At 35.9% G+C, this 12,250-nt stretch overlaps 1 protein-coding gene across 6 annotated transcripts in view; it reads left to right on the forward strand.

Annotated features, from left to right (window-relative positions):
* STAG2 (stromal antigen 2) overlaps positions 1–12,250 on the forward strand; it is a 137,329-nt gene that overhangs the window by 70,908 nt on the left and 54,171 nt on the right. For all 6 annotated transcript variants that reach the window (XM_012001503.1, XM_012001505.1, XM_012001507.1 and 3 more), the window contains 3 exons: positions 2,645–2,741; positions 7,630–7,706; positions 10,227–10,431. In XM_012001503.1, the coding sequence (XP_011856893.1) occupies positions 2,645–2,741; positions 7,630–7,706; positions 10,227–10,431 (379 nt within the window). The remainder of the gene's footprint in view (positions 1–2,644; positions 2,742–7,629; positions 7,707–10,226; positions 10,432–12,250) is intronic.

Here is a 12,250-nt window from a genome sequence, read left to right on the forward strand (position 1 = left end):
GTTGTTGTTATTATTATTGTTGTTGTTATTATTATCATTTGAGACAAGGTCTCACTTTGTCACCCAGACTGGAGTACAGTGGCGCGATCTTGGCTCACTGCAACCTCTGCCTCCCAGGTTCAAGTGATTCTTGTGCCTCAGCCTCCCAAGTAGCTGGGATTACAGCTGCATGCCATCACGCCCATCTAATTTTTTTTTGTATTTTTTGGTAGAGATGGAGCTTCATCATGTTGGCCAGGCTGGCTTTCTCAGTAATTATAAGTCATAGTCAATAAATACAAGAATGGCTGTTGGTTTAAAACTAATTGTTATGTTTTAAGAATGGAGAAAGTATGCATGTGCCCCCTAATTTTATTATATAACAGATGTTGAATTTTGTTACATAGGTTCTCAGCGTACTATTTGATTAAAAATTTTAAGCATATTTCAATAGCTCACATCATTTTTATTACAGCAGACATTTTCCTAGTGAAAACTCTACTTGATCTTCATGAATTACTTTTTAATGTGATGTAGTGGTCTCTTTGTAAGAGTTCATTGAATATTTTGCGTCTTTATTGATGAGAGTAGCCATTGTTCCAGTTATCTATTGATGATGCATAACAAACCACCCCAAACTTAGTGATGTGAAACAACAATCATTTTATTATGCCTAATGATTCTTTGGGTCTGGAATTCAGACAGAACTAAGTGGAGATGACTTGTCTCTGCTTTATGATGTCAAGGGCCTTAGCTGGGGCCATTTGAGTGCCTGGCACTACCACAGTTAGGGACTATAATCATTTGGAAGCTTCTTTACTCATGTTTAGTGCCTGGTCTGTAGTGATATGAAGGCTGGGCTTAGCCAGAACTGTTAGCATACTTACAAATGGCCTTTCTATGTGGCTAGGGCTTCTTACAGTATGGCGTCTGGGTTTGGAGAGAATGTCCTGAGAGTAGTGTCCAGTTTGCTAGTGCTCCAAGAGACCAGTGCAGTTGCTGCCTGGCGTTCTGTGGCCTAATTTTGGAAGCATCACTGCATTCTGTTCTAGAGAAGATGACGTAGACCCTCTTACTGGGGAGCAACGTCCAATAATTTGGGGCCATGTTTTAAAACTGTCATAATCTCTATGATATATTCTTTTGCTGTTTATTGCCTATATTATATTTGGGAAAAATACTGAGCACATTTCTTTTGTTAATTATGTTGATTAATATAAACAAGTAGAATACAAAAAAGTAGAAATTAAGTAAAGTTTTAGAATAATTCCAGTCAGTCTATCTGAACTAGGTATTTCTTAGATATTTTTCCTCGATTTATCTTTATTGTGTAATCGTAGTATCTTTTTTGTACATTAAATTCTACATATTTTAGTCATTGTTTGTACTGGATTTCCTATTTATTGGTGTATAACTTAGAAACATTTCCCTCTCCCAACCTTTTGTTTTTTACACTAGCTCTTGTTTATCATCTTGATTTTATTTAATTTGCTGTATTTAAAAATTGTTTTTTGTTGTTGTTGTTTGTTTGTTTTTTGGAGACAGAGTCTCGCTCTGTTGCCCAGGCTGGAGTGCAGTGGTGCGACCTTGGCTCACTGCAACCTTCGTCTCCCGGGTTCAAGTGATTCTTCTGCCTCAGCCTCCCGAGTAGCTGGGATTATAGGCATGCGCCACCACACCCAGCTAATTTTTGTATTTTTAGTAGAGACGGGGTTTCACTGTGTTGACCTCTCGAACTCCTGACCTCAAGTGATCCGCCGGCTTCAGCCTCCCAAAGTGCTGGGATTACAGGTGTGAGCTACCGCACCCGGCCTAAAAATTTAAAATCAGTTTTGTCGTTCCCTCTCTTGCCCCCAAAGGAATAAAGTATTCCTTTTATTTTTTAGTTCTAGCCTATTTTCTTTTTTAAGAAATAACCATATTGAGTTATATTTACCATACTATAAAATTTACCCTTTAGAGTGCAAATTCAGAGTTGTACAGCCTCCATTAGAATATAATTTTAGAATATTTTATTTATTTTTATTATTATTTTTTGAGATGAAGTCTCACTGTGTTGCCCAGGTTGGGGTACAGTGGTGTGATCTTGGCTCACTGCAACTTCCACCTCCTGGATTCAAGCAATACTCCTGCCTCAGGCTTCCGAGTAGTTAAGATTACAGGCATGCACCACCACGCCTGGCTAATTTTTGTATTTGTAGTAGATACAAGGTTTTACCGTACCATGTCAGCCAGGCTGGTCTCGAACTCTTAACTTTAAGTTTTCCACTCACCTCGGCCTCCCACAGTTCTGGAATTATAGACATGAGCTAGCACACCTGGCCTGTATTGTCTTAATTATTTGAAATTTTCTCCTTCCTTTAATGTCACCAAGAAATCACGAGTAATTATACTTGATGGAATTGAGTTCCATAGTTTCCACATTCTTTTCAATGCAAAATAAATAGAATATTGATATGTCATTTTGTGTTACCAGATAGTTGTTTTACTGAATTCGATTCTATTTTATTATTGTTAAAATTGAACTTTAAATTTCAATGTGTAAGTATTTATATTAAAGTAATGTGATACTATATAATCTTAAATTTTATGACTTTATCAGACTTAATTGATTTTGAGAAAATTAGGAGAAGCTAATGATTTTATTTTTTTCCCTCTGCTGTAGTCGGTGGTGGATGATTGGATAGAATCATACAAGCATGACCGAGATATAGCACTTCTTGACCTTATCAACTTTTTTATTCAGTGTTCAGGCTGTAAAGGTAAGATATATTTATTTTGAAATCAGCAGCTCTCAAATAGTCACTTCATTGTTCCACCTAAAGAGATGTTGTTAGCACTTTACATGGTAAATAACGCTAAGGCATTATTTGCATCATATCCATACAAAATTTGTGAGGAAAAAAGAGCAGAGGACAAAGTAAGAGAGAAAGTCTATTGACAAAGTTTTATTCATATGTGAAAGTTATCTGAAAACTTAGCAGTTTATAATTGTTATGTTACTTTTATTAGATATATTTCCCACTTTCAGCATCTGGTTTTAGGAACAAAGAAATGGATTAAGAAGGGAGGAGGAAGATAATGAAGAGGTACAGGTTCAGATGACAGGGAATTATACAGTGTAGGGAGTTAAAAAGTGCCATGAATAACAGTAAGTAAGTAAGCAAGCAAGCAAGTAAGTTACATTAAGTAAGTTAAATAAGGTATTGATGAAATTGACATTTCTTCTAAAAGGTAAAGACATTTTGTTGTGTGTAGTGGTGTTACTTTAAAAACATTTTGAACTGGGAATTATGAAAGTACAAAATACATAAATTTCTTCCCTAAGACAGAAGTATTTAGGACAAACATTTGGCAGGGGGACAAAATTATTTAAGTTGGGGAGTCATATATCCTCATGGATCAATAAATGAGTCAGTCAAGATTACGGGCAGGTTCTGATGTATCTGGTGTCTTCTAATACTTAGCTCATCCTTGAAATTTCAGATGATGCCCAGGCAAATACATTTTATGGAGATTTCTGGGTGTACCTTTTTTTTTTTTTTTTTAATGAAAGTGGCATCAAAAACATTAGAGCATTAGAAATTGGGAGAGAAGTTTACTTAAAAATAGATATAAAACATTAAGGTGGTAAAGAATGATTTATTTAAACAAATGCAGAAAACGAATTGTAAGAAGCAATTCAATTCTGCAGTATTCCTTTAAAGATACCATAATATCTTTGAAAAACAAGTAACATTGGCATTTTGAGTTTGATCACAACATTCAGTGTAGTATGTGTATTAAATGTTACCTGTCTGTGAGGCCTGAAAGAGACAAATATATTAAATTCTTGAGCCTGTGATCTTTATAATGTCACTAAGTTGTTGAGAAATTTAAAAAATTGTCTTAATCATAGCGTATGGAGAGCTGCCTAGTTTACTTCATTTGCCTTAAAAATGTAGCTTTATTTCAATATTAGAAAATTCAGTTGACTTCTGCTCAGAGGAGATGTTGTTGTGATGTTACTATGGTATCCTTAAGGTTCTGAACCAGGTTGACTGTTTAAAGATGAACTATACTAAAATTATTTTTGCCTATATCCAGTCATTTTTTTCTGGGGTAGGATGGATACAAGTACCTGCTTGTTGTGTCATAAAATCAAGGGCTATGTCCTTTCTCATTAAACTCTTTGCAAATGGAAGGTTGAGTGCATACAACTGAACAGGGGCCGGAAATAATGTAACGAGTTGAAATTTTAAATGTTAAGTCTCCCCTTTTATTTTATTTTATTATTATTATTATTTTTAGAGAGAGTCTTGTTCTTTCACCCAGGCTGGAGTGTAGTGTCGTGATCGTGGCTCACTGCACCCTCTACCTCCTGGGCTCAGGTGATCCTCCCACCTCAACCTCCTGGGTAGCTGGGATAACAGGCTCACGACAACACGCCCAGCTAATTTTTTGTTTATGTTTTTATTTTTTGTGGACATGGGGTTTTGCCATGTTGCCCAGGCCTCAAATTATCCTCTTGCCTCATCCTCCGAAATAGCTGGGGCTACAGGTGTGCACCACCATGCCCAGTTAATTTTTATTTTTTGTAGAGACAGATCTGGCTATGTTGCCCAGGCTGATCTTCAATCTCCTAACCTCAGGCAGTCGTCCCACCTCAGCCTCCAAAGTGCTGGGATTACAGGCATGAGCCACCTTACTGGCATGAGCTATTTTTTTTTAAATTTAATTTTTTTTTTTTTTTTTTTGTAGAGACAGGTCTTTCTCTGTTGCCCAGGCTGGTTTCGATCTCCTAGCCTGAAGAAGTTGTCCTACCTTGGCCTCCCAAAGTGCCAGGATTACAGGTGTGAGCCACCACTCCCGCCTGAGTTTCTTAATTAGGCTTCTGAGTTGTAGTTGTTTTTAAAACAAGGCCACAGAGCATGTTTCCTTTGTCAAATTCATTCCTGTTTTGGCATCAGTTTGTTTACAAATCAGGAGCTTGCTAACTCAACATTTGGACCTTGTCACAAGTGAGTTTGTCAAGATTTCTAAAAACTTAAGGTATTGAAAACTTAAATTGTGAGGTAAATTTGAGCACTGCTGTAATGTTTATCTTGGAATCAGGCAATCTCCATGAAGCGGAATTTACTATATAATCAAAGATAAAGCCATTAATTACTTACACACACAAAATTATTTTGATATAATTCTTTTATAAATGACTTAGAAACTTCTTTAAGTATACTTATTGTAATTTAACATTTCCTGCAGACCCAAGGTTGTTACAAGCATCAGTTATTTTTCTATAATACAGTGGTGGCTTCTGCAACTGTTAAAGCATGGAGGGATGTTTAGCCCTATGCTGCTCCTGACTGCTCGGTGGTGATTCTGTGGCCAGTGTTTTCTTCTTTTTTTCCTAGTCAGCTGTCACTTTTCTTTTTTTCTTTTTTTTTCTTTTAAAACAGTGACAGAGTCTTGCCATATCACTTTTAGATTTACCGGATTTTAGCAGTCTTGGTAAAAAAAATGTCCCCCACATTTTTAAGGCAGCAGGCTCTGGCCTTATGTCCTAATGGTGGCTTCATACCTGCCTCAAAAGTTAAATGAATGGAATTTGTGATAGCTACTTTCTTTTCTGCTTTGAGGTCTTTTTCTGCTTGTTTTTGGGTTTCTGGATGTCTTGTGGTTTATGAGAAGGGGGAGGAGCTTTAGAAATGAGGGATTGTTGAAAAGTATGCAGTATGTTTGCTTCGAGATATATTTATATGTAAATGTTAATTTCACAGAAATGTTCAGGCCTTTAGTTACTTTTCTTTCTCTAGCATTTCGAGGTATGCAGCACCTGGGTATGAAGTATGGGAAGGTTTTGAAGAGATATACATGATTCTAGATTAAAAACAAAAGCCTTTCAAAAGGTTTTTGAGAGTATGTGTTTCCCCTCCCCTCCCCTCCCCTCCCCTCCTTTCCCCTCCTCTCCTCTCCTCTTCTTTCCTCGAGACAGAATCTCACTGTGTTGCCCAGGTTGGAGTGCAGAGATGTGATCTTAGCTCACTGCAAGCTCTGCCTCCCAGACTCAAGTGATTCTCCTGCCTCAGCCCCCCAAGTAGCTGGGATTACAGGCACGCATCACCACACCCGGCTAATTTTTGTGTTTTTAGTAGAGACGGGGTTTCACCATGTTGGCCAGGTTGGTCTTGAACTCCAGACCTCAAGTGACCCGCCCACCTCAGCCTCCCAAAGTGCTAGAATTACAGTCATGAGCCATCGTACCCAGTAGAGAGTGTTTCTTTAGCCAGATAAATGGTGCTTTCTCCTGAGTTCATCAACTTTTTAAAACAATCATTTGGTGGTTTTTTTTTTTTTAAGTTGTGGTAAGTAAGGATTCTTCTAGGGTACCACTAGAAATTAATCTTACCCAGATAAGTGGGAGGCAGCATGATTTAGGTAAATAGTCTCAGACAGATTATTTAATTTCTTTTAGCTTTAGCCTAAGCCTTAGTTTCCTCATCTGTGAAGCTGAGATTATGGTTTTACAGCTATGTATATACGCAGGCGCGCACACACACACACATGGATGCATATACAAAGTATTGCTCTGGTCAGTTGAAAAAAATCTATGTTAATTATATCTAGTTCTTATTTATAAATCTCATCTTCCTGTACCAAGACATTCTTCTCTTAGATATTACTATATTTATGGTATTTCTACTGAGAAGACTGGTAAGCAAATAATTCAACAATAAAAACAGGATTTTGAAAATCTAGTATTTACGTTGATTACCCCTGCCCCCATCTCTCTATTCCTCAGTTTGATGCCCCATCAGTGGAAGTTCGTGTATATCTTCCTACTGCACGCTAGAAATTTCCTTTCTGATGTTTGGTCTCCACCTGACTAATGTTTTACTACTTCTAATGTGCACCCTTTCTTTTTTCCTCTCCCATCCTCCTGTGTAAGATTCTAAAGGTCCTTATCAAATTGTTTCTCTTTAACATAGTTCTTGATTTTCTAGCGTATAACATGTGTGATTTTTCTGGTGGGGGTGGAGTCAGAGCTATAGCATTTCTTTGGCATTTCCACACATCAGGGCATCGATTATGTACTACCTTTGACAGTTTACTACTTTTTCTTTTTGGTATTCTTTAGTTTTAACTTTTAACTAGATTATAGGCATCTAGGTGGGCAGGAACTACAATTTACTACTTAACTCTTTTAGAGGATGTTAGGATATAGTTACCTTACACGAAATAGTGCTTAATAAAGAAGCTTGACTAAAGTGAACTCTAGCTTTTACTCTTTTCCTTGTCTTCAGCTTCATCCCCAAGGTTTTAAGTGTTTATACTAGATGCTATCTCACTCTTGATAACATATGGTTTATGTTAAAGAGACAAAGCCAATATAAATATTACAGCATGAGTAAAGTAAGTCAGGTAGAAATGGCCAAAGTTAATTGTGTTAGGAAAAAAGATCTGTCAGAAGTGTGGGGCTGTTTTCTTGTGCATATTGAGAATAGATAGCATTTATTTATAGATTAGAGTATCATGGTGAAGATCATTAGATGATGGTGGAAGAAGTATGCCTTTTATTGTGTGACCATAGACTTCTTAGAGACTTACTTGGAAGTTTTCTTTATTTTTTTTTTATCACACCATATATTAACTTCTGACATTTGCAAATTTCAGGAGTTGTCACAGCAGAAATGTTTAGACATATGCAGAACTCTGAGATAATTCGAAAAATGACTGAAGAATTCGATGAGGTAACTTACTACCTTAAGTGTTTTGATAACTTATGAATGTTTATCTTGACTTATTTTTGAAAGTATTATTAAATTGTAAGCATTAGGCTGGGCACGGTGGCTCATGCCTGTAATCCCACACTTTCAGAGGCCGAGGCAGGCAGATCCCCTGAGGTCAGGAGTTCGAGACCAGCCTGACCAATATGGTGAAATCCTATCTGTACTAAAAATACAAAAAATTAGCCGGGTGTTGTGGCGTGCGCCTGTAGTCCCAGCTACTTAGGAGGCTGAGACAGGAGAATTGCTTGAACCTGGGAGACGGAGGTTGCAGTGAGCCGAGATCACGCCACTGTACTCCAGCCTGGGCAACAGAGCTTGACTCGGTCAAAAAAAAGAAAAAAAAAATTGTGAGCATTAATGTTGTAAATAAGAGCTTTGGCATTAGATTTAATTAAATGATGCCTGTGCGACCTTTGGCAGGTTGTTGTCTTAGTATCAGTTTTTTGTTTTTTTTTTCTTTTTTTTTCTTTTTTTTTTCTTTTTTCCTGATACAGAGTCTCGCTCTGTTGCCCAGGCTGGAGTGCAGTGGCTTGATCTCGACTCACTGTAACCTCCGCCTCCCGGGTTCAAGCAATTTTCCTGCCACAGCCTTCCAAGTAGCTGGGATTACAGGCACCTGCCACCACTCCTGAATAATTTCTGTATTTTTAGTAGAGATGGGGGTTGAGTGGTGTGAGTTTACCATGTTGGCCACTCTGGTCGCGAACTCCTGACCTCAAGTGATCTGCCCACCTTGACCTCCCAAAGTGCTGGGATTGCAGCAGGTAGGCGCCACTGCATCTGGCCAGTATCAGTTTCATTATCTGTAAAATGGGCCTAATAGTACTTTACTCATAAGGCTGTTACGAAGATTGAATTGAGTAATGTTTGAAAATTGCTTAACATTTTACAGTTCCCAGAACATAGCAAGAACTTAATAAATGGTAGTTATTATTGCCAAAAATGAAAATTTCAAGGAAGAATATAAGAACATATCCTGGAATGTTGTAAAAGGAAGATTTCAGCAATATTTAGGGAACTTGATAGCTAGGGCAAAGGAGTATATAGATATTTTTATTGTTTAAAAGCTCTTAAGAACAACAAAGATTACATATTAGTTTAGACTGAGTTGTCCCCCACTTACCTCCCTAGGGCTAGATAGAGTTGATTCTTCATTACAGTGAGCTCTTTGAAGTATCGTTACCAATAAATACATATATAGATTTACTATAAATTAAGCTTCTTCAAGGAAGGAATTTGGGCTTGTTTGGGTCACTGCTGTATTTCAGCGCCAGTAGCTTTACTCTTCCAAAATTTTTCACTGTGGGTTTTCAAGTAGAAAACCTTGTCTGATTTGAGTTTTATTTGGTCTTTTTTTTCTTGCTTACTCTGATGAAGGAGCTTTGAACTATTATTCTAAAAGATAGATGAGTTAAAATACTTTTATGATCCCTATGTGCTATTAATCACTCCCCAAGTAGTTGAGAAGTAATTTTGAATAGTGGTATTTTTTACCCTTTTAATATTAAATGTTTTAGTGAGAACTTTCTCACTAAAAGGAAACAGCTATTTGAGATAATTGTCCTGAAATATGATTTGGAAATGTCAGCAAACCAAGTTACTAACAATTAAGATGCTGTATTTCAATATAGTCTCTAAATTAGCTAATCAGAAAATACCAAGAAAACTTTTTTGTGGAATATCAGGACCTTGTTCTCAGATGAGACTCAACTGCACTTACATGTGACATGACTTAAGATTTTTTAAAATGTTCTGTTAACAAAAATTAATTTTTAAAATTTACTAAACTGTACTAATAAAATTACCTTACATCTCTAGGATGCTCTTGTCAGAGACCATTACTTTTAGATGTTCTATATAGTATTAGTCTCTGCTTTTATTTCTAAGTATTTTATTGTTTTTAATGATTTGTGGAGAATCTCAATTTACCCGGAGACTAGAGAATGCCCTCTTGTGCAAAGGAAAACCAGAGTAGCAGTTTTCCAAGGCAATACTAGCTACATTTCCATTTCTTTAAAAAATTATGATTGTTTGTATCTGTTGACTGTGTGATGTATTTGAAGCTAATGTTTTGTTGATTTATACATCACATCATTTTATTAGATTGAGAATATGATTTCCATCATTTTGAATCTATTTAAAAATATAATTTTGGTTTGGTTTGGGTTTGCTTTTGCTTTATATCTGTGCTTATCACAAGGATGTTTTGCTTTGATGAGGGAGGCTTTTAAAAATTTTAACCTGAGTAGTATATATTTTCATTGATTAAAGTGAATTCAGAATATCTATTTTGATCTTAAAGAGCCAGAGTATTCAGAGGTACCCCTACCTTTATATATTGTTCTCTTGCCTACTTTGAGGATTTATTGGAGAAGAAAGGTGAGAGATACCTTTTCATGCTTTTGTCTAGGGTATTTCAAAAGCAAGTGGTATGTTGTCATGCATTCTAAATGAAATTGCTGTTTTAAATTTTTGTTTTAGGATAGTGGAGATTATCCACTTACTATGGCCGGTCCTCAGTGGAAGAAGTTCAAATCCAGTTTTTGTGAATTCATTGGTGTGTTAGTACGGCAATGTCAATATAGTATCATATATGATGAGTATATGATGGATACAGTCATTTCACTTCTTACAGGATTGTCTGACTCACAAGTCAGAGCATTTCGACATACAAGCACCCTGGCAGGTCAGTATTTAGAAATTTCGTCTTAGATTTGAGATGAAAAAGATTCTCATTGAAAGAGAAAGGAAATAACAGAGATACAAATTAATTAATTTTATTTATAAAGTGACCACTAAGAGGACAGTCCCCTCATCCCTCCTGCGAATTACGGGAAATGGGATGGTAATTTCAGTTTCGATTTTGTGAAGGTATACTATGACTAGTATATGGTGATTTTCTTGTATATTATGCATACTGTGCCACAGCAGGGGAGAATTGGATGGTAGGTATGCATTGGATTATTGAAAAATACTATGCCACAAGAAGGGAAAATTGGATGATAGGTATGTAGTGGGTTTTTGAAAGATATGTTACCAGGGAAGATATTGACAGCAGATTTGGAGATATCATCACAGTCATTTTGGATATGTGATCCTGATGACCATATAGTTTGTCTTTGGTGTGCATTGCCTCTCCAGGTAGGATGGACCCTACTGGATGATGCCTGTTCTTTCAGTCACACTGCAAAAAGTTGATTTCTCTTATGTTTCTGGGTAACTTTAGGCTGGGGCAAATTCTTTGTTCTTTAAAGTTTAATTAAATGAGGTATATTTTTATAACTCATAAAATCTATTAGTTTCTCTTTTGTGCTTAAGGTGAAATTGGTGATACACTGTTTTTGAATATGTTGTTTTTGAGTTACAATAAATAAAATAGGCACTGTTATGATAGTATTCTGAATCTTCTGAATCTTAATGATATTTTGATTTTTAACTAAAATATTTTATATTCTCTGTGGTTTGTTTTTCATTTAGAAGATTTTCTCAAATGATTAAATCTATGATTAAAGATATGCTTCTAAGTCCTTCATTATTAAAGAGAAAATGCAGTTTCCCATATGTTGTTTTTGTTTTTACGTTTGAAGTCAGAAAACGTGAATGTGATCTTGCTTTATGCACTTAAGGTAGCAATGTCAAGAACTTAATGGCTAAAGTAAATTAAAACAAAGATTATGGTGCAAGATGGGTACTTGTAGATCAGAGTGACAAACTGGATTGCTGGGAGCATGAAATTAACTTAGAGCAGAAAATTGGGAAATCAATCTTTAAGAGAGCCAATAGCCACAAATTTAAGATGTAATTTTATTGTTGTTGTATCGTGCAATGTACTAAGTCTGAGAAGTAGTCTGGAGTAAGCTAAATAAAGCAAAAAGTGATCAGATCTTTCAGTTAATAAATTTTAAATCCCAGGCAATAAGAATCTTGTATCAGGAGTAAGAGTTTAGTAACAGAAGGTAGAGATCTGGAGGAAGCTTTATGAAAAAGCACTTTAATTAAGTGACATTTTGCCCTTTATACTTTTGACTTTCCATGGAGATCTGTTCACAATTTCATCAGTCATGCTATAGAGTAAAATGAAAGGAAAGCAAATACTGATAAAATTCCTCAACATTTTCATAAAATATAATTTGATGTAAAGCCATCAAGTTACTTTTAATTACTGAGATAGCTAAATAACTTCTGTGTGAACTAAAATTTACTTTAGAAGGTGAATTATGATCTATGAAAATGATTATTTTAGGGAACATATTATAGAATAATGGAATTTAAGGATAGTCTGGAGTCAGATTGCCTTGGTTTGAATCCTGATTTGACTGCTTATATGAACTGAGGCAAATTTTAAAATTTCCCTGAGCTTCAATTTTGCCATGAATGAAATGGGTATAATACTTTTGAGAGGGCCATTGTGAGGATTAGGAGATAATTCCTGAAAAGTTGTTTTATTTTTTGTTATTTTATTGTTGTCATTTGTAGCAGCTGCATCTTTCTTTTGTTAGAAGCAG

This window comes from Mandrillus leucophaeus, unplaced genomic scaffold (assembly GCF_000951045.1).
Source record: "Mandrillus leucophaeus isolate KB7577 unplaced genomic scaffold, Mleu.le_1.0 Scaffold661, whole genome shotgun sequence".
NCBI lineage: Eukaryota > Metazoa > Chordata > Mammalia > Primates > Cercopithecidae > Mandrillus > Mandrillus leucophaeus.